The sequence below is a fragment of the Bufo bufo genome, chromosome 9 (genome assembly GCF_905171765.1).
Source record: "Bufo bufo chromosome 9, aBufBuf1.1, whole genome shotgun sequence".
NCBI classification, from domain to species: domain Eukaryota; kingdom Metazoa; phylum Chordata; class Amphibia; order Anura; family Bufonidae; genus Bufo; species Bufo bufo.
In genome coordinates this window covers 211288964-211312037 of record NC_053397.1, presented here as the reverse complement: position 1 = coordinate 211312037, position 23074 = coordinate 211288964, and the positions used below count along the sequence as shown (strand labels likewise).

Here is a 23074-nt window from a genome sequence, read left to right as displayed (position 1 = left end):
AGCAGTATTATAGTAGTTATATTCCTGTACATAGAAGCAGTATTATAGTAGTTATACTCTTGTACACAGGAGCAGTATTATAGTAGTTATATTCTTGTACATAGGTGCAGTATTATAGTAGTTATATTCTTGTACACAGGAGCAGTATTATAGTAGTTATATTCTTGTACATAGGAGCAGTATTATAGTAGTTATATTCTTGTACATAGGAGCAGTATTATAGTAGTTATATTCTTGTACATAGGAGCAGTATTATAGTAGTTATACTCTTGTATATAAGAGCAGTATTATAGTAGTTATATTCTTGTACATAGGAGCAGTATTATAGTAGTTATATTCTTGTACATAGGAGCAGTATTATAGTAGTTATATTCTTGTACATAGGGGCAGTATTATAGTAGTTATATTCTTGTACATAGGGGCAGTATTATAGTAGTTATATTCTTGTACACAGGAGCAGTATTATAGTAGTTATATTCTTGTACATAGGGGCAGTATTATAGTAGTTATATTCTTGTACATAGGAGCAGTATTATAGTAGTTATATTCTTGTATATAGGAGCAGTATTATAGTAGTTATATTCTTGTACACAGGAGCAGTATTATAGCAGTTATATTCTTGTACATATGAGACGTATTACTTAATTATATTCTTTTTCACGGCGGTGGTTTAGTTTTCTAGTAGATTTCTTTTTATCCATAAGGCAGCATTGTAGTATTATTGTTGTAAAGAATTTGAGCTTAATGTAATAAGAAAAGGGACAACTTTCGGGAACAGACATATCAACATATCAGTAATCACTCTCCTTCCCCAACTCCTCTTGGCAGCTCATACAATGTGCATTGCTTATTATGAGAGGGAAATTCAGAATAAATATTGGAAGGGATTTATCAAAATCATCTTGTGTGACTCTCAGTTGTGATGAGAGTGGATTGGGCAATGACTCATAGCAGCATCGAGCTCTGTAGACATCCAAGGGCCATACGGAGGCAAAATGATCAAAAAGCACATCCCCACAAGCAGCCTTGGCAACAGCACCCCCTTCAGGAGAAGGCTGGAACATCAGTGCCTTCAGGAGAAGGCTGGAACATCAGTGCCTTCCGGAGAAGGCTGGAATATCAGTGCCTTCCGGAGAATGCTGGAACATCAGTGCCTTCAGGAGAAGGCTGGAACATCAGTGCCTTCAGGAGAAGGCTGGAACATCAGTGCCTTCCGGAGAATGCTGGAACATCAGTGCCTTCAGGAGAAGGCTGGAATATCAGTGCCTTCAGGAGAATGCTGGAACATCAGTGCCTTCAGGAGAATGCTGGAACATCAGTGCCTTCAGGAGAATGCTGGAACATCAGTGCCTTCAGGACAAGGCTGGAACATCAGTGCTATAGTATATGTCTTCACTTTGTCTAATATGTGGATTGGGATAAGTTCTAGCAAAATATTTATGCATCGAAAGACAAGAATTAGATAAAATTCCCATTGTTATCATGGTCTCCAAAGTTTCCCCATTTAATTACTCTTCACACGAGTGGAGCCTGCACAAATGAAACCTCAGGTTTGGACTGTAGAGACGGCAACTTTTCAATTACGGCTCACAATTCCTGAACCTGAAAAACCCTCTGTTATTTGGAGAACAAAATCTTTCTCCTGCCAAGAAAAACAGCCGCCGAAGGTAAATTGTGTTTCCGAGTGTGCATCGGCGGGCAGCGCTTTTATATTATATTCATGGTCTTAACCCGTCCATCTGCCAAGTGCAGCTTCTTACTGGGCGACCATCTCTGAAATTGACCATTTCACCACGTTCTTGCCTTGAGCACCTGGGGCATCAAACAATTCAATTTTCAATTTTTTCTTTGTTGAACATGGACAATAATTAACTTCTATCCCATGTATTTATGTCACCACTTAACTACAGCGAAACAGGAGACTCTGGAATGAAGAGACGCGAAGGGGATATTTTTTTAAAAGCGGATAAATTTGTTGAATTTTTCTAAAATTCACATAGGATGTGAACAAGTCTTGTGTCGTGAGAAATGTATTTTGACCCCATACAATAGCTTACTTTGTGGGAGATTTGTATTTTAAATCTTTCCTCTTCGACTATGTTGCGTAAAGTATCACACATTTATATAATTGGTATTTAAAGGAACACTCCAGAAAAAAAAAAGCTGATACACTGTGTTATGGCTAGTGGGCGGAGCATGACACAGGGATTCAAAGAATACCATATATGGAAGTCCTGAGGTCCTGCATAGGGTATAACATAGTGTCTCAGGTTCTTCTTGGACAGTTCCTTTTAATCTACACAAAAATAAAAATCCTGGTATGGCCTTTTTAAAATGTGTCACAGATCTCTTTGTGATTCTTCAGCCTGTTCTGTTACCAGTGACGTTATGGAATTATCCTCTCTGTGTTTGGATCTGAGCAGAAATTAAAATATTCTTCAATTATTTCCTTTTTTTCTTTCTGTATCTTAATATATTCCCTAAAGAATAGCTCTTGGGATTATATTAGTTAAGTTCCTCTGAAGGGGGTGTCCAGGGTTAAGGAAGAAAAAAATCTCTTTATTTCCAGAAACAGCGCCACTCTCCTCGATGTGGCCATGGCTGGTATGGCAACTCATCTTCATTCACATACAGGGGGGTAAATTGCAGTAGTAGAAACGCCAAAAATACTTGTGATACCATGGTGACTTACTTAAAAAAAAGAGTTACAAGGAAGAGGAGCAGCTACATCTGAGCTGATTTGTTTCTTCAGACTGGTTAAGAGGACAATTTAAAGACCCACACACACACACTCGTTAACTTATCTCTGTTAGGACATACAGCCATGTGCACCAAGGGCGGGCCCAGGCCACTCTGTGCACCCTTGCTCCTCCTGCTTCCTCTGCTAGCCCCTCCCTCTACTTCTTGATTGACAGGGCCAGGTTACTGCATAGTCACCTTACCTGGTCCTGTCAATGAAGGAGTTTGAGGGGCAGACAGAGAAAGCAGGAAGAGCAAGGTTGCACGGAGTGACTTAGTCCCTCCCTCAGTGCACTTAACAGCTGATTTGCATATGGATTAAAAGGAGATTTTTTGTGAAACTCACCTGTAAAATCTTTTTCTCGACTTTTCCATTGGGGGACACAGACCATGGGTATAGCTTAGAGGTATTAGTAGGAGGGACACTATGCAAATACAAAAGAGCTCCTCCTCCTCGGGCTATACCCCCAGACTCCACCAGGAGGAACTCAACAAGCAGTAGGAGAAGGAGCAAGAAAAAATTATGGAAACCATCGGACCAAGCCATAAGGTCCAACCACAAAACAGAAACTAAACTGAACTGAAGACCCCTCCTGCAACAGGCAGAATGGGTGGGAGCTGTGTCCCCCAATGGAAAAGTCGAGAAAAAGATTTTACAGGTGAGTTTCACAAAAAATCTCCTTTTCTCGCACTTTTTACCATTGGGGGACACAGACCATGGGACGTCCTAAAGCAGTCCATGGGGTGGGAAAAAATATCAGCACCGCCAGGAGGAACGTCCAACGGTCAAACAGGAACCACAGCCTGCAAAACCCTGCGGCCAAAGACAGCATCAGCCGAAGCCAGAGAATGCAACTGATAAAACTTCGTAAAGGTATGTAAGGACGACCAGGTGGCCGCCTTACACAGCTGAGACGCAGAGGCACGATTGCGTCTTGCCCAGAAAGCCCCCACCGCCCTAGTGGAGTGAGCGGTAATCCGAGCCGGGGGAACCCTACCACGAGCGCGATAAGCTGCGGAAATAGCCAAGCGGATCCAACGCGCCACCGAGACCTTGGAGGCCGCCAGACCCTTACGAGGTCCCTCGGGAATCACAAAGAGGGAGTCTGACCGGCGGACGGAAGCGGTAGCCGTGAGATACACCTTCGAGCCAGGAACACCGGGAGCTTGTTGTTGAGCCTGGACGCCAGTAGGTCCATATTCGGATGGCCCCATCTGCGGCAAATTTCTTCGAACACCTCTGGATGCAGAGACCACTCGCCTGGACCCACCTTGTTGCGGCTTAGAAAGTCCGCTGTCCAGTTGTCCACTCCTGGAATGTAAACTGCTGACAACACCGGAACGTGCGACTCTGCCCACATCAGAATTCTCGTCACCTCCTGCATCACCATCCGGCTGCGGGTCCCGCCCTGATGGTTGATGTAGGCCACAGCCGTGGCATTGTCTGATTGAATCCTCACGGGGAGGCCCGCAAGGAGAGGAGTCCAATGGGAGAGAGAGTGGAAAATCGCCGTCAGTTCCAGAATGTTGATCGGAAGGCGAGACTCTGCCGCCGACCAAATCCCTTGAACCGTGCGAGACTGGAGGACGCCGCCCCAACCCAGGAGGCTGGCATTGGTGGTGACGATCGTCCAGGAAAGCGGGAGAAAGGATCTCCCCGACCTCAGGTTCACCGGGGACAGCCACCAAGGGAGAGCTGCCCGAACCCGCTGAGACAAGCGGATGCGATCATCTAGACCCCGAGAGGTCTTGTCCCAGAGGGAAAGGATCTCCTGTTGCAATAAGAGAGTGTGAAACTGGGCATATGGAACGGCCTCGAAAGAGGCCACCATAAGACCCAGGACCTGCATGCATTCCCGTATGGAGAGGAACTGGGAGCACAGCAGATGCGACACTGCCCCCTGGATCTGAGAGGACTTGGAGACTGGCAGGAACACTTTGGCGGACGAGGTGTCCAAAATCATCCCCAGGAAGGAGAGCTTCTGGGATGGGAGGAGAGAGGACTTTGGGAAATTGATTATCCAGCCGAACTGTTCCAGAGTCTGAACAGTGATCCGGACGCTGTCTTCGGTCTGCTGAAGCAAGGGGGCCTTTATCAGGATATCGTCCAGATAGGGCAGTAAAGGAATGCCCCTGGTACGAAGAAGCGCCATGAGCGGTGCCAGAATCTTGGTAAAGACCCGAGGGGCGGTTGCTAACCCGAAAGGAAGGGCGACAAACTAATAGTGACGACCACCAATAGCGAAGCGCAGGAATCGTTGGTGAGATTCCGCGATCGGAACATGCAGATAGGCGTCCTGGATGTCCACAGACGCGAGGAACTCCCCTGGAAGAAGAGAGACAATAACGGAGCGGAGGGATTCCATTCGAAACCTTCGCACCCGTAGAGACTTGTTGACCAGTTTTAGGTCCAGGATCGGACGCACCGACCCCTCCTTCTTTGGGACCACGAACAGGTTTGAATAGAAGCCTGTGCCCTGTTCCTCTGGGGGAACGGGGGGAACAACCCCCCAGTCCAGAAGGGAGGAGACTGCCATTAAGAGGTCTGAGGCTCTGGTCAGATCCCCCGGAACGCGAGAAGGGAAAAAACGTTCCGGCGGTCTGGACGCGAACTCTATCTTGTAACCAGACGTTACAATCTCCAGAGCCCATGCGTCCTGAACATGAGTCCTCCATACCTGATGATAAGAGAGCAGGCGGCCCCCCACCACGAGGGGTGGGGGTGCCCCTTCATGCGGCAGACTGTTTGGGAGCCGCAGGTCGGGCTGACTGAGTCCTCGGGCGCCAGGAAGGCTGGGGCTTGAAGGAGGACTTCTTTCGGGAGGCCTGTGACCCCCCCAGCGGAGGAAGCAGGTGATGTCCTGTTAGAAGAGAAGCGGCAAAAGGACTGGTACCGAGAACCGGAAGTCCTAGGCCGAAAGGGGCGCTTAGACCTGGGCTGGGGAAGATGAGTGCTCTTGCCCCCAGTAGCGGCAGAGATGAACTCATCCAGTTGAGCCCCAAAAAGTCTGGAACCCTCAAAGGGGAGGTTAGCAAGGGAACGCTTGGAGGAAGCGTCGGCGTCCTATACCTTCAACCAGACCTCCCTGCGCTGAATGACCGAGAGGGCTGAAATGCGGGCAAAAAGCGAACTAATGTCCATGGAAGCCTCGCATAGGAATTTGGAAGCCTGAGACATCTGGAGGACCAAATCCAGTGTGTCAGCAGACGCATCTTGTTCCGCCAGGACCTGGTGATGGCGCTGCAACCACATCGAGAGAGCTCTGGCCACCCAGGCTGAGGCAAAGGCAGGCCGCAGGGACGTGCCCGCCAGGGAGAAAATTGATTTTGCCAGAGAATCTAGGCGCCTGTCCACAGCGTCCTGCAAAGAGGAGCCGTCCAAGACCGCGAGGGCCGTATTTTTGGCTAACCTGGCCACCGGGGGATCCACCTTAGGGGGAGAAGACCATTTCTCCACGCTGTCCGCCGGAAACGGATAGAGAGTATCCATGCGTTTGGTGGCAGAAAACTTTTGATTAGGACGGTCCCAGGCCCTGGATATGACCGCGGAAAATTCCTCATGGACCGGAAAGGCAGCAGCCTCCGGTTTTTTGGGAGGAAAAAGGGCGAACTCCCTCCTAGTGGAAGGAGGAGAATCCCCCTGGAGGTTAAAGGTGTCCCCGACAGCCGCTACTAAGTCAGCCACCATAGTGGGGAGCTTAGGCGGAAGGTCCCGCTCCGTGACCTCTTCCGAGCCGGACAATTCCCCTTCAGACCTGCAGTCCCTGGGAGCGGGGGGGGGGGGGGGGGGGAGTCGTCTGAGCATGCTTCTAGCCGAGGGGGAGAAGCGGAGTCATCCGAGGAGGGATGCTGTCGCTCACGTTGCCTCTTAGTAGTCAGGCGTCCTCTGCGGGAACCACTGTGAGGGGACAGAGTGGTTGGCGCCGCAGGATTGGAAACGGCCATACGTTCCATAAAGGACATGGCTGCCTTGGCGAATAGGGCCAAATCAGCGGCCGCACTGGACATGGCAGATGCCCAAGCGGGAGCCGCAGTGACCGGGGGTGGACTGGTCTGGGCAAGAGAAGGGGGAGAAGGGTGATTCTGTCCAGGGGCAGGGCAGGAGGCACAGGTACCAGTGACCGAAAGTGGGAGAAGACACTCCATACAGGACCCTATTAGGGTCTGGGAAGAGGTCTTAACGGACTTAGGCTTAGGCATGATGGCCCCTCACAAAAAGTGACTAGAATCAATTGAGAGATGAAAAATCCTACCGCTCAGGCAACAGCACAAGCAACAAACCCAGAGAGGAGCGGGGGAGCAGCCGTTCGGTGTGAGAAGCTTCTCAGCAGAAGCAGGAAGGAGTCGGAGCGCAGCGCTAGGCTCCGCCCCCTGGCCGCGTCATAGGAGTGCGCGCTCCGCTCTCTGTTTAAAAAAGGTAAATAAAATGGCCCCGGGCGCAGCTCGGCGTGGCAATAACTAAAGATATGGCGTCCCCAGCAAGGGGGATGGAAGGCCCAGAGAGAGCGGCGACCGGAGGGGGAAGTGTGCTGCTTAAGGAGAAAAAAGCGGCGCCGTTCAGAAAAAATTATATGCCGCCAGAGAAGCCGTAAGGAGCAGGAGCGTCCTAGAGACGCCTGCCCAGCTAAGTGCCTCCATGACCCTTGCGCCCCAGACAGAAAAAACAATTACACCCAGATCCCCATTCACCCAGGAGGCCCCTAGGTCTTTAGTGCAGGGGAGGTAGGGAGGTAGGTAGGGAGGGAGTGAGAGGAGGGGGGGACAGAGAGGATGCAGCCTTATACTTATCTGCTCCTGAAGTCTTCTCCCTCCATTCAGTACCAGCAGGGCTCTCCTCTTCAGACGTCTGACTCACCTGAGTTCAGTGCGCTGGTATGGAGGGCAAGGAGCTGGTGGGATGCCGGAGCTGATGACAGGTCGAGCCCGGATCCACTTGCCTTCTTGGGGGATAATGGAGGCAGCCTGGCAACGTCCGACAGACGGCGGCGGGCACTCCATGGGGGACCAGGAAGGCGCCATGCCGACCTGCGTCCCCAGCTAGAAGAAAAATAACAAAAGGGAGACGAATCAAAAGTGTCAACCTCCTTCACCAGACACTATGCAAAGACTGGGTTCCCCCTGGTGGAGTCGGGGGGGTATAGCCCGAGGAGTAGAAGCGCTTTTGTATTTGCATAGTGTCCCTCCTACTAATACCTCTAAGCTATACCCATGGTCTGTGTCCCCCAATGGTAAAAAGTGCGAGAAAAGTACTTTTTCTCCAGAATGAAGCAACAGATCACTAAATGTAAGGTATCATTACATTCAACTGATCTAGCCCTACAAGGCATCGTGTCTGGTTTATCAGTGAATTTCTTGGTGACACGCTCCCTTTAAAAGAACCTGTCTCAGTGATACCGCCCTTTTAAACTAAAGCTTCACCCTTGTGCAACTTTAACAAAATATATATATATATAATTTGTCATTTATACCTGTTAGAAAACGTGCGCAGATGCATGAAGACCAACCAGCATAAGATAATGGGGACATGTCCTATCATTTTTACCTTAAGAACATGAACATCTCAGGGCCGAGCAGATGACACAGTGCATCAGTGACACAACGTCGGTGATCGGTGGACTTTACCTTATTCTTATAACCTAAAAGGTCAGTGCAGACCTGGAGCTGATCCGCTCAGACAGGTTCGTCAGCCTGTAAGATGGAGGACACATACCGCAGCAAGACCAGGGAGCCCGAGAAATGACATCATGTATCACGGAAAGAAACACAAGAAGACGTCTACAGGCCGGGCAATGAAGAATTGCTCTTGGCTCATAGAGGGGAGTTCCAAGTGGGGGAAACCCTGCGTACCTTATATGATAGGGCATATGGAGAGTTTTCATCAGCTAACCCCTTTAAGCTCTGCATCAGATACCACTCTGGAATCCAGTTTCAGAAGTAGTGCAAGGACTGCATTTAGTTCCATCTCACCATGGAATCACAAGATTGGACAACCCCTTTAATGCAGATGAGCTGCAATACCAGACACAACCCATGGACAAGGGTGGTGCTGTTTTTTGAAGAAGCCATTTTCTTTTATTTTTCTTTACAACCCCGTTAAAGGATGAGAGAACCTTAAGGGTAGGTTATTATGGAGTTTTTGGAGGAGGTTTGGAGGCAGGTTTTCCAGCCAAAGCCAGAAGTGGATCCATCGGAAGGAGAAGTTCTTCCTTTATATTTCCAATTCCCTTTGTATCCACTTCTGATTTGGGCTGAAAAGCCTCAAAACCTCCTCCAGAAAACCATGTGAACCTACGCTAAGGCGAGACATACACTAGTGAGTTCAATGCGAGAAACTTGCAGCGTGCGTCAGTGTGAGTTCCCGTTCTGACAGGATAAGGGCTCATGCACACCAACGTGTTTTCTTTCCATGACCGTTCTGGTTTTTTTGCGGACCGTATACGGAACCATTCATTTCAATGGGTCCGCCAAAAAAAAAGAGGAAGTTACTCAGTGTGCATTCCATACGTCCGTTCCGCAAAAAAAAAAAAATAGAACGTCCTATTATTGTCCGCATCACGGACAAGGATAGTACTGTTCTATTAGGGGCCGCAAAATACATACGGTCGCGTGCATGAGGTTGTGTGACCCTGAAAGTCCTGGAATCTATTGAATGACACTGACCTAATGCTATGCCGATCCTGCCAGAGGTGCGAAGGTCAGAATGAAAACTCACATGGACGCACACTGCAAGTTTCTCATATAGGATTTGCTTGTCTGGCCAAAGTGTGTGAACGTGAAGAGCATCACGGAGCCGTATTATTTATTCTAATACTCACTTATACAGCACTTTACAGACATTAGCATCACTCTGTCCCCAATGGGGCTCACAATCTACCCCTATCAGTATGTCTTCGGTGTGTGGGACGAAACCGGAGAACCCAGAGGAAACCCACGCAAACATGGGGAGAACATACAAACTCCAGGCAGATGTTGTCCTTGGTCAGATTCGAACCCAGGACCAGTGCTGACCACTGAGCCACCGTGCTGCCCGTATTAGAGATGAGATTCCTCTGCTGAAATCATTTTCTTTTTTCTTTCTAGATCAATGCGGAGAAGTCTCTGGACGAGGTCTTCCTTCAGCTCTGCGCATCACTGGACTCGATTTTCTGAGGCTCACGGAGGGGTGAGCTGGAGTCGGCGACCGAGCGATGGGAGCAACGTGTAAATCTTGTATATTTCCTCATCTGTGGCGCCTCCTCCTTACACCAGTGCATGCTATCTATACTGTAGTCAAAGATGGGTGATCCCTACAGTCTATACACACGTCAACTGGAATGCTGCAGGCTTCTATCCCAGGAGAAAACACTCACAAGGTGGCGCTGTAGGCACGGGAAACGAGGGTTAGTGCATTGTGTAAGGAGCAGTAATGTGCCCCGCTTTTCAAGTTGCACTAAATTTATCAGGCCCAGTGCACCATTTTTTTCCCTGTTCCTAAACTCATGTATCCTTCAACAATATAGATAAAACTCCCCAAATTGTGCAATGCCACTTTTCCGTAGGGAGCGATCCTGCAGACATTTTTTTAGTCTCCCAGTCACTTAAAAAAAAAAAAAAAAAAAGATGGCAACTTTTCAAATACGGCTCACAATTCCTAAACCTGAAAGAAGATTATAGCAAAAAAAAAAAACGTGTGGGTTATCGTTTGGATTCTGTAGCGGGTGAATTGCTGAACATGTCCCTGTGTGAAACCGGCCTAAGTGGTTCCTTAATGGGAGGTAAATTTGTAGAAACAAAACCATAAACCGCAGCTCGGAGGGATGACGTGTGGGTGAATGCACTTGTACTACTTAGCGCAGCCATTGGCAGAACCTGCAGGTGTCCCGCTGACGTCCTCAATTAGGACACGTCTCTACTACTCTGGGGAACACTTGAAAAGACGCATTTGCTGGTAAAGTGCCTGCAGTGGGCGACCGTAAACCATCCTGTGTATCAAACCCCAGATTTTCACAGCTTTTATGGGTCGTACCCTAAAAGGATATTCCGACTACAACTTCTATACATGATATGACTGCAACACCCAGCAGGCCCTGAGAGCCACGGGGCTCTTGGGAGTTGTAGTTTTGCAAAAATCAGAGATCCATTACTTTTAAATATATAGCTGTTAGCAGGAAGGTCTCCACTGCTCTTATCAGCGGCCATTTTCTGGCTTCTGCTACTCGCATGCGCTCGCTCTCTCCCCTTCATGGCTATCAATATGGCTTCAGACACTACAATAATCGAAAAACCGTGCGGTAAGTAAACGGCAGGACTCACGGAATCAAACATGTAAAATTCACCGCCTGTCGGCAGTAAGGCCGCGGGGCCCAGAAGCATTGATATTCACCTTCTGAAGGCCGAAAACCCGTCCAGATGAAATGTAAGACAGGGATTTTCAGTGGATCTGAGCTCTCTGCTGTAATAAGCCCCGCACCAGCGTCAAGACAGGTTTTCTGCCTCCAGCTATAAATAATATAGAGCATAATTTATTATTAGATATACGCCATTTTTTGGCGTATATTTGTTGCAGATTTGGTTGCAAAAGGGATAGTTTCTGTTCTCCGTGCCTAAAGTCTATTCCAGACCCAATCGTCACTTTTCTGGCGTAAATGACAGCGAATTGAAGGCGGCATAAAAATGTGAGAAGAGCCCAATTTTACGAGCACATGCTTTTAAACAAACATTCGCATGCCAGGCCGTGTGATTTTTTTAAATATGTTTTAACACCAAAAACGGGCATAAGGGGTCATAATAAATGACCTTTCCCCCCGGTATTTGTTTTAGGTTTCTCATAAATTCTCTAACCAAAATCAATCGCCTGTAGCAAAAAAATTTAAAAAAGTGGCGGCGGCCTACCAGGGAATGAGGACGGATTCTGCATTTGCTCGGCTGCTCTCTTTTCTTTATAAAGTATTTGTACATTGCTACCTGCTGGGATTGTCTTCGCGTTCACCGTGTAGTGATCTTGGTGACATCATCAATTCTTGCAGTGAAGTTCTTGTCGACACCTTGCTGAATTTCGCAGCGTAAAAAAAAACTAAAAAACTGCATGACCAAAACCAATAGACCGTGTAAAAACAGGGGACGACGGCGAATTGTACAAAACCATCAAGGTGTATGATGTGATGACATTATGGCGACAAAATATACATGAAATAAAATCTAAGATTCTGTTTGGTATGAATTTATTGCATTTGGGTGAGTTTTATTTGTTTCCACATGTCAACCGTGAAGATTTTTTTATTTTTTTTTATTTCCTCCATTGTATTGGGGTGAGATACCAAGACACTAAAAACGACAACTTTATGTACAAACATATAGTACCCACACAGTTTATTTTTTACAGTCCTCCTGACAATTGAGTTAAGAACATACGGTTTTACACAGAAAAGGAAACAAAAAAAAAAATAAAATTACAAAATGTCTACTCTTTCCCTGCCGGAGAGTTTAGTCACAGATCCTTACTCCATTACTGGGGGGTAATAATCTATAGGATCTCCTGACCGTATGCAGCTCCTCCTTATAGATCTATGTAACCACGAGCTTAAATATTAATAAAAATACAATCTTTTATGGATTTTGTGCGACTACAAAAAGAGAAAAAAATTACAATACGTAGAGGATTTTACAATAGGCAGTTAATTTTTTTTTTTTATATATATATTTATATTTTTTTTCCGACCTTGGGTGGGCTGCATTGAAGATCTGTAAAGTCTCGAGGCAGAAGGCTGTGTAGTTAACGTCTTGATCTAAGGAAGGACCTAAGAAAGGCTGAAGTGTTAGACTTTACACAGTAACTATGAGTGGCACTTTTTTCACCATATTTTGTACACGTCACATGATCATCTGAACATTACATTTAAAAAATAGATCTCAGTGAAAATCTTTTTTTTTCTTTTTCTCCTTTTTTGACTTTCACGTGCACACGCACACAGGACGAGCTGGTTAAAGAAGCAGCCACAGACCCCGATCTGTAGTGCTTGATTGTAGTTAATCATCCGTCACGTAAAAGCAGCTCATAGTCAAGCAGAGACTGGAGTAAATCCGTACAGAAAGGGGGGGAGGGGGGGGTAAATAAAGTTCTGTCATCTTTTTAACAGTAGCGTCTTCTAAGCGAACACTGTGATCGGTTAAAACCTTCTCAAAATGTCAAGTTTCTGTGCAAAAAAAGGAATAAAAAAAAATATTTCACAAAACTGCAAGCTAGTAAACCGGTTTTAATATAAATAGTTCACATTTTGACCAATTTTTTTTTCTTTAAATTTTTTTTTTCAGAAGCCTTTGGGGAAAAAAAAAAAAACGAGTCCGGAACGTGCACTGTAATTTCATGTTGTTCTGGAACAGGCCGCCAGTAGGGGGCAGGCTCCCGGAGGATGAGGTCATTATGCACCAGTGGAATGTTCTGCTGCTGTAGCTGCAGGTGGAGGATAATGGAGCTGTATTTTCCACGTTAGGTATCATGCTGTGAGAGCAGAGACAGTCATGTAACTTCGGGAGATCCGAGGACTGCTCCGCTGGCCTTTTGCGTGTGGAGAGAGAGATTACCGAGCCGAGCGTTTCATGTCCGGCTCACGTCATCTGTTTGCTGGAAAATAGTTTGGGTCCAGGTAATTGTAACTGGTGCTGTGCGGCATGCAGTAATCTCTGTCCAGGAATGTCTCTGCTTTATACACCGGATCCAGGTGGTGGTCCTCTTTGTGGGTCTGTGTTTCATATAAACTGTAAAAAATAAAATAAAAAAGGGAGCAGTAATTAAGGGTACTTTCACGGCCGGAATAAAACTACGACTGTCTTAGGCTGAATTCACACGTCCGTGAACTGGCATCCTGCTTAGTGCTATGACGCCGTGCACTTTGTGCCGCCGCAGCAGTACAGTAATACACTTGTATGATCTATAAGAGTGTATTACTGTACTGCTGCGGCGGCACGAAGCGCACGGCGTCATAGCAACCAATGACGCCGTGCGCTCCTGCACTAAGCAGGATGCCAGTCCGGCATCTCGAAAACAGTGTTCCACGGACGTGTGAATTCAGCCTTAGTTTTATTCCGGCCGCCTCTCGACATGTTTGCCGTGCTGCGGCCGGACCTCCGGCGGCACGCGTGCACTGGCGGCAGCACGGATCCGGCAGGCTGTTCACCCGCCGGAGAAGGCTGCCCCTAGTGTGAAACCGGCCTAACACTAAAACAATCACAGCACTACTCATCTGGTACTCAGATGATCAGGCCTTCAGTTTTCCATGGTTGGGACTGCACAAGTGACTGCAGCAGATGAAGCCTCCAGTCCCCCCATTAACACTCACCAGTCAGAGCAGGAGTCACAGAAATCCACAGACATCTGCTGAGGGCAGTCCTGACAATGCCACCGAATACCCTGGATTGGTTCAGTTCCACAATTGTCACACTGTAACAGAAACAGGAGAAGAGATTATGGATTCTATCTTAAGGAAATATATATAATGCACATGAAAAGATGCGTAACTATAAACACAATCCTGATGCTGAGTTACCTCCTGTGTTATACTCCAGAGCTGCGCTCACTATTCTGCTGGTGGAGTCACTGTGTACATACATTACTTATCCTGTACTGATCCTGAGTTACATCCTGTATTATACTCCAGAGCTGCGCTCACTATTCTGCTGGTGGAGTCACTGTGTGCACCTACAGTATTCTGCTAGTTGTCATTGGACACCATCAACAAGTCCTACAACCTAGCTCATCTTATCTGAGCTCCTGTAAATCAGTAATCAACGTAAAGGGTAAGGCTTTCCAGAATGAAAACTCACCAGAACAACCCTCTGAAGACATTTAAGTCAACAAGATGGCATTACATTACTTATCCTGAGTTACATCCTGTATTATACTCCAGAGCTGCACTCACTATTCTGCTGGTGCAGTGACTGTGTACATACATTACATTACTTATCCTGTACTGATCCTGAGTTACATCCTGTATTATACTCCAGAGCTGCGCTCACTATTCTGCTGGTGCAGTCACTGTGTGCACCTACAGTATTCTGCTAGTTGTCATTGGACACCATCAACAAGCCCTACAACCTAGCTCATCTTATCTGAGCTCCTGTAAATCAGTAATCAACGTAAAGGGTAAGGCTTTCCAGAATGAAAAATCACTAGAACAACCCTCTGAAGACATTTAAGTCAACAAGATGTCATTACATTACTTATCCTGTACTGATCATGAGTTACATCCTGTATTATACTCCAGAGCTGCACTCACTACTCTGCTGGTGCAATCACTGTGTACATACATTACATTACTTATCCTGTACTGATCCTGAGTTACATCCTGTATTATACTCCAGAGCTGCACTCACTATTCTGCTGGTGCAGTCACTGTGTACATACATTACTTATCCTGTACTGATCCTGAGTTACATCCTGTATTATACTGCAGAGCTGCACTCACTATTCTGCTGGTGGAGTCACTGTGTCCATACATTACATTACTTATCCTGTACTGATCCTGAGTTACATCCTGTATTATACTCCAGAGCTGCACTCACTATTCTGCTGGTGGAGTCACTGTGTACATACATTACTTATCCTGTACTGATCCTGAGTTACATCCTGTATTATACTCCAGAGCTGCACTCACTATTCTGCTGGTTATGACTGGAAATAGTGAATTTGTGGTCAGACACGTGCCACACCTTAGCTAAGCTAATATAGTTCATTCTTCCTGTATTATCTATTACTATATATAACAGACAAAGTGTACAGACAATAATCAAGCAGGAAATGCAGCTCTGGAGTATAATACAGATCAGTGCAGGGAGCAGGCAGCTGGTGTAATACTTTCCAGGTCTCTTGAGCGCAGTTGTTGCTTTGAAGACATGGATTTATTGTCTTTGTAAAGTCATCATAAAACCACCCACAAAACAGGAAGTCCCATTTTACGCCTATTCCCCACGTTATGTTGTAAATGGCGACCCCTGGCAGCAAATGATGTCTAGACATACAAAATTCATCCTGCTGCATGGTGAACAAAAGTCCACTGCTTGTAAACCAGGAGTCGATACTTCTGCACCTAATGGTATGGGTATATAGTCTGATTATTGAAATGACATCTGAAAATAAAGGGATATGATCTCTGCAACAGAACTGGGGGGAGGTATTGAAAGTTACCCCCCAACTATAACATCATCATCACCTCATCCTACTACGGTTCATAATGCATCTTTATAGCAGGCAGAGTCCAGTTTTTCTGACCCAGAGTTCCAAATCTCCTGCAAACATCACATGCTCGATGCCGTAGGTCACCACTAGGTGGAGCAAAAGAGCGGAACGAATACTGTTATAGAGTTTAATGTAAAAGGCTGTGTTCACATGTGTCGGATTCCTATGCATTACAACTCCATGCATTACCACTAGGTACGTGGCACAAATCTGAGGTGGACACTCACATTCCACTTGCGGATGTGCTGCTGGTTGAGGCCTGAAATATGTGGCCTGCTGCTATTTTTCACTGAAGATTTTTTTTCTGGTGAACTGCTAAAAAATATATCAACAAAATTTCCGCTACATGTGAAGGGGGTTGTGGAAACCCTATTTGCATGCATCGAATGTGGACTGGTGACAGATTTGAATATGCACTGGTGTTTTAAATGCAACATCCTTTAAGTGCACATATTGTATTATACCAGAATTGAACCAAAGGAAAAAACAGAAATTTTTTATGCAAACAATGTTTCACAGTTATCACCCCTATTCTTCTACACTTGCTGCAATATCCTCTACAACCAGCAAGGAAATATTCAACTCTCCCTCAATCTGATCCCCTGCACAGATCTGTTCATTAACATAAAAGCTTCTCTCTTCAAACACACACCACCACCTCATGCCCTCTCCTACTCCTACCTACTAACCGCTGGTGATTTATCTCCAAATCCTGGCCCTCCTTAGCAAATCCTTACAATTATATCTACTGCCCACCACCCATCTCATTCTACAAATTTCTGCAACCCCTTAAACCTGCAAACCATTCCCCTTACCCCTGCTCCCTTTGCCCCTCTTGCAGGAGCATTATGGAACGCTCGCTCTGTCTGCAATAAACTCTCCTACATTCACAACCTTTTCATCTCTCACAAACTTTCCTTCCTGAGTTTGACTGAAACATGGCTGACACCCTTTGACACTGCACTTACTTCCTCCTTTGACCTCTCTCAATGGTCCTCCACTGCCACCCACAGAGATGGCCACACACTGGATCTTATCTTTACTTGCTTCTGTTCCCTATCTAATCTCTCTAACTCACCTCTCCCCCAATCTGACCACAATCTACTTAGTTCTCTTCATTTGTCTCTTCCGCTGCTCCCCAAGTTTACAAATTGGCACAACCTCATAGAAACCTTAAACATTTTGACTTTTACTTGCTTTCCCTCTTCTGCCGCTCTCTACCATATGTACCCAACATGATGCAAGTGCTGCCACCACTCTGTAGAACACCACACAACTACTGCTCTGGACTCTGTCACCACCCCCCACCTTACAACAAAACCCGAAAAATCAATAGGCAAAAGAGCTAAGACGAGCCTCCAGGGTAGACAAGTGGCAACGGAAGAAAAACAATTGTAAGGAGCACTTTGTCACATACAAACAATCCCTCGTCAACTTCAAGTCCGCGCTCGCTGCTGCAAAACAGAACTACTTCTCATCTCTTATATCTTCCCTGTCTCACAATCCTAAACAAGCATTTAACACTTTTAAAGGGATTCTGTCATCAGATTTTACCCCTATAACCTAAAGATATCCTCATGTCCGGACTAATAAGAAGAATCCTAAGCTGGCCTTATTAAACCTCACTGAGGCTCTATTTGTCCAAAAAACTGGTTTTTATAACCTGCCAATCACTTACTTAAGGTGCCCAAGGGGAGGTCCGTTAATACAGGGTGCCCGGCCGCACCCCTTGCTGTCCGGTGCCCAGCGCCGCCTTCCGTCTTCATCGCCGCCTTCCCTGTCTTCAGCGCCGCCTTCTACAGCTCAGCGCCGCCTCTGCAATCCTCCCGTCCCTTTGCCAGATCCCGCGCCTGTGCACTAAGCGCAGCCAATCTGCAGGTCATATTAGGGTTGAGCGAAGTGCGCATCAGGCCGGCGCATGCGCACTTCGCTCAATGAAGCCGCTGCCAGGAGTCCGCACGGGCGCATCAGGCCGAGCCTAGTGCGCAGGCGCGGGATCTGGCAAAGGCACCCTGTATTAACGGACCTCCCCTTGGGCACCTTAAGTAAGTGATTGGCAGGTTATAAAAACCTGTTTTTTGGACAAATAGAGCCTCAGTGAGGTTTAATAAGGCCAGCTTCTTATTAGTCCGGACATGAGGATATCTTTAGGTTATAGGGGTAAAATCTGATGACAGAATCCCTTTAACTCTCTTCTCCATCCCCAAGCACCCCCTCCCTCACCTCTCATCTCAGCCGAGGACTTTGCCACATATTTCATATAAAAGATTAACAAAATCAGAGAAAACATCGGCGTACAGTCTCCACAGCCCCTTTACACACCTAAGTCCTCTTTCGCAAAAATCAGCTTCCCCACCATTACAGAAGAACTTTCCACCCTACTCTCTAGTTCACATCTCACCACCTGTGCACTTGACCCAATCCCATCCCATCCCACCTCATCACAGTGTTTATCCCTGCCCTAAACCATCTCTCCAAACTTTCCCTAGCCTCAGGTGTCTTCCCCTCCTGTTTTAAACATGCGCTCTATGCCATTGTTTCCCAACCAATGTGCCTCCAGCTGTTGCAAAACTACAACTCCCAGCATGCCCGCACAGCCAAAGGCTGTCCGGGCATGCTGGGAGTTGTAGTTTTGCACCACTGGAGGAACGCTGGTTGGGAATCACTGCTCTATGCCATCTATCACAGTCAATAGTTGCACACTCTCCCCGGTCAACTAAGTCCGCTACCTTGGGGTAACCTTTGATTCTGCTCTGTCCTTCAAACTGCACATCCAAGCCCTTTGCTCCTCTTGCCGCCTCCAACTCCTCATCTCCCACCTAGACTACTGTAACATCCTCCTCTGTGGCCTTCCATCTAGTACTCTCGCACCCCTCCAATCTATCCTCAACTCTGCCGCCCGACTAATCCACCTCTCCCCCGTTACTCTCCTGTCTCTTCTCTCTCTGCCAATCCCTTCACTGGCTCTCCGCTGCCCAGAGAATCCAGTACAAAACACTAACTATGACATTGAAGACCGCCCACGACCTGTCCCCTCCATACACCTGTCACCAGATCTCTCCATACCTTCCTACACGCAATCTCCGATCCTCACAAGACCCCCTTCTCTTCTCTCCTCTTCTCTCCTCTTCCCACAATCGCCTTCATGGTTTCTCCCGTGCAGCCCCCATACTCTGGAACTCTCTACCGCAACATATCAGACTCTCACCTACAGTGGAATCCTTCAAAAGAAACCTGAAAACCACCTCTTCAGACAAGCCTACAACCAGTGACCCTGCTGCCTCTATACCGCCACGACCAGCTTCACCCGCACCTTCTCCCATCCCATGGAGATTGTAAGCCTCTCGGGCAGGGCCCTCTCTCCTTCTCTACTAGTTTGTAACTCATCTTGTTCATGCTTATTGTACTTGTTTTTTATTATATATGTATACTCCTTTTAATATGTTCAGCGCCATGGAATGAAAGGCGCATTAATAATACATCATAATAATAATAATAATGCCAAATCTGACGTGTGAACATACCCAAACCGTATACTGACACGCTCCCACTAGAGGCAGCTGCTGGTAGCTAGCATGTTTAAACCTGATCACAATTAGTTAGATGAAGAAGTCATCCTGATGGGAACCCCAGCGATCCGCTGTAATCTGTGGGGCATCTGGACAGTAAGTATACAATTTCCCTGCAGCGCCACTGCAGGAGAAATTGTGTATTACACCATGCCCATTCAAATCAATGGTTATAGTAATCAGAATTGTGCTTCGTTAACAAGCAGCGCAACTGTGTATGAGCCAAGAAGAGCCACAGTAGAGAGACCAGGATACAAATAATAGGGTCCGCGCACAGGGGACAGAAATGCAGCAGATTTTGCATCCAAATTTTCATGACTTTTAATGTCAATGGTTGAAAACTGCTCCAAATCTGCATCTTACACATGAAGATTCTGCAGCAGATTCTCTATGCATTTGTGGTGGTCGCCACGTGTGGACATGGCCCTTGAAACATCATCTTACTTTGAAGCCAACGTGCTGCACAAAGCCGATCTCTGCCTCCATTTCTTGGAGCCTTTGCTTCTTCAATTTTTTAAGTTCAAGTAGTTCTTTATATTCTGCGAGTCCACGGCAAGAGGCGGGAATAGTCTCTTCATCCTGAGTGACAGAAGACCAACGTCATCAAATCACAACCACTGTCTCCAGCGGTTATGAAACTACAACTCCCAGCATGCTCTAACAGCCACAGTCATGACATGTTGGAAGTTGCAGTTTTACAACAGCTGGAAAGCAAAGCAGACTACGAGAGTGCGGATCTTAAGACACGACCGAGAAAACAATGTTCCTTAAGGCTCATTACCGAGACGTCCTCGTCGTCGTCAGCAGCTGCATCAAGGTCCCGGCTGGAGTGGTCGTCGTCCTCTTCCATAAACACCGGAGGTTCATGGGAAGTCATGAAGGTGGAGGGTTTAAACAGATGCTTGTTGAGAACGTGCTGCCGTTTGCTTGATGCCTGTGTGCAGAAGCGGAGGAATCACATAGGGTCCAAAAGAGCAAGCACTCATCTCCATGACCAGAGAGAAAATAGAGCTGCAGCCGCCACTGAGTATATACTTGGTGTCAAGACAGGCTGTACACTAGGCGGCATCCAACTGAAAAGGACAGTCAGCGGCACAAATTAGAAATGTCCCAATGCTTGTCCTTTTCAGTTGGATGCCAAGCTCTGTATAGATCCTCACATGTTAGTAAAATAATAACTGTCTATATGTAAATAACTTGCAAAATGTACCCCCCCCCCCCACATGTTAAAGACCATCATACTATATAGATGACTAAAAATGACGCTGCATGGCCCCTCTTACCTTCTTAGAATACATGTATAGGTTTGGGGTTCTTCCTGGCACAGGGATGCCAGCTTTGGTCAATTTTATAAAATACTTTTGAACTCGGCTGGCAACCTGTGAAAACGTAAGAGAAGCAATAAGACATTTCTACTGCAGACATCAGAAGCGAGGAAATTCTACAAGATGGTCGTGGGCGGTCATCTGGTGCTCCAATGCAAGGGGGCTGTGATGGCGCCTGTCACCCACAGTACAAGTCACCTGCTTGGCCGTGCGGTTTCCCAACTCATCAGCGATCTTCTGCCACCTCTTCGACTCAATCTCTTCTGGAGGAAACTTCAGGAGAAGCTGCTCCAGTTTTCTCTAAAATAAAACACACGTGAACATAAGACATCTTGATAAAAAAAAATAAAACCTTGCCCTAAAATAGTGCGTTTCTTTGTCGGCCTCCCATTAAAGCACGGCCTAGATTACACTCCAAAGCTGCATTCACAATTCTGCAGATGTCAGAGCTGACATCTTGTTGACTTAAATGTCTTCAGAGGGTTGTTCTGGTGAGTTTTCATTCTGGAAAACCTTACCCTTTACGTTGTTGATTACTGATTTACAGGAGCTCAGATAAGATGAGAGAGGTTGTAGGGCTTGTTGATGGTGTCCGATGACAACCAGCAGAATACTGTAGGTGCACACAGTGACTCCACCAGCAGAATAGTGAGCACAGCTCTGGAGTATAATACAGGATGTAACTCTGGATCAGTACAGGATAAGTAATGTATGTACACAGTGACTCCACCAGCAGAATAGTGAGCGCAGCTCTGGAGTATAATACAGGATGTAACTCTGGATCAGTGCAGGATAAGTAATGTAATGTATGTACACAGTGACTGCACCACCAGAATAGTGAGTGCAGCTCTGGAGTATAATACAGGATGTAACTCTGGATCAGTACAGGATAAGTAATGTAATGTATGTACACAGTGACTGCACCAGCAGAATAGTGAGCGCAGCTCTGGAGTATAATACAGGATGTAACTCAGGATCAGTACAGGATAAGTAATGTAATGTATGTATACAGTGACTGCACCAGCAGAATAGTGAGTGCAGCTCTGGAGTATAATACAGGATGTAACTCAGGATCAGTACAGGATAAGTAATGTATGTACACAGTGACTGCACCAGCAGAATAGTGAGTGCAGCTCTGGAGTATATTATAGGAGGAAATCCAGGTTCCACCACAGATTACAGCTTCGAATTGGGGGTCTCAACAATAATCTTATTTTTTGGGGAACTCCTCTAACAAGAAAGAATGGTACAAACCCCTTTGGGTGCTATGTATAGACTTATTACACCTCACCACGTGTTACCTGCTCCTCTACAGTCCACAACTGATTGAAGGTCCCAGGTTTGGAGTCCATACATAACCGACCTCTTATCTATGGTAAAACATGACATTAAGGAGTTAACAAGGCTTCCAAGCATTTACGACACGCCAGCAGCTGATCACAGACAGCCTCATCAGCCGGACCCCCATCAATCAGCTCATCATGAGAGAGAGCAGCCAAAATAAGCGGGGTCATCATGGTTGGATAAAACCCTTGTCCGTGTGCTCCATTAGGCTGTATGGACATGGTCACAAGCTGTGATATAGTGGATCATTCATATATTACATGGACGGCTATTCAGAAGACACGTTATCCATCGTTAGCTGAAACTTCCCTGCAAAACAGGGTCTTTGGCGGGGGTCTCGGGAGCCGCAGCAGACTCCAGGTTAAAGGGATTTTCTGTGATGAGGCACAATTAAAGGGGTTGTCCTGGCTTTTAATATTAATGACCTATCCTCAGGACAGGTCATCAATATCAAATCGGCAGGGGTCCGACACCTGGGCCCCCCACAACCGATCAGCTGTATGCATGCTGCCTCTGCTGACACCTAGTGTCCAAGAAGAAAACTGCAGCATTTCATAAATCATACCAATATCACATTTTATTTCTTTTTGTAAAGCAGGATAGACCTACAGCTGTGGCTGTTCACTATGGGGGGGGTGAATGACATGTTAATTTATAGTAAATGTCACCCTTTGATCGCTTCTGTAACACATTGCATTACGTCTGTAAATACATGGCAGACCTGGGAGCAGTTGTCAGGCAGCCGGCCAACACGACAACCCATTGGGGCCACTGCAACACAATCGCAGGATGTTTACAGAGGGACCTTCCTGCAAAGAAATCGCACAGATGCTGCGGTCGCCATTGACTGCATCTATGGGGTTAAACAGCCAGGATTGGAATTCTCT

The 23074-nt window shown here is 46.6% G+C and overlaps 2 protein-coding genes across 4 annotated transcripts in view; one reads left to right on the top strand and one right to left on the bottom strand.

Moving 5' to 3' along the window:
• The window catches only part of AK5 (adenylate kinase 5), a 246563-nt gene extending 236248 nt beyond the window's left edge, over positions 1-10315 (top strand). For both annotated transcript variants that reach the window (XM_040406789.1, XM_040406790.1), the window contains exon 14: positions 9820-10315. In XM_040406789.1, coding sequence (XP_040262723.1) covers positions 9820-9888 — 69 coding nt within the window. In that variant the 3' untranslated portion in view covers positions 9889-10315. The remainder of the gene's footprint in view (positions 1-9819) is intronic.
• A 2445-nt stretch (positions 10316-12760) lies between these two features.
• ZZZ3 (zinc finger ZZ-type containing 3) overlaps positions 12761-23074 on the bottom strand; it is a 40044-nt gene continuing 29730 nt past the window's right edge. For both annotated transcript variants that reach the window (XM_040406786.1, XM_040406787.1), the window contains exons 6-12: positions 22145-22213; positions 21042-21143; positions 20802-20897; positions 20300-20452; positions 19963-20097; positions 14055-14155; positions 12761-13473 (exon numbers count right to left, since the gene is read on the bottom strand). In XM_040406786.1, the coding sequence (XP_040262720.1) occupies positions 13329-13473; positions 14055-14155; positions 19963-20097; positions 20300-20452; positions 20802-20897; positions 21042-21143; positions 22145-22213 (801 nt within the window). In that variant the 3' untranslated portion in view covers positions 12761-13328. The remainder of the gene's footprint in view (positions 13474-14054; positions 14156-19962; positions 20098-20299; positions 20453-20801; positions 20898-21041; positions 21144-22144; positions 22214-23074) is intronic.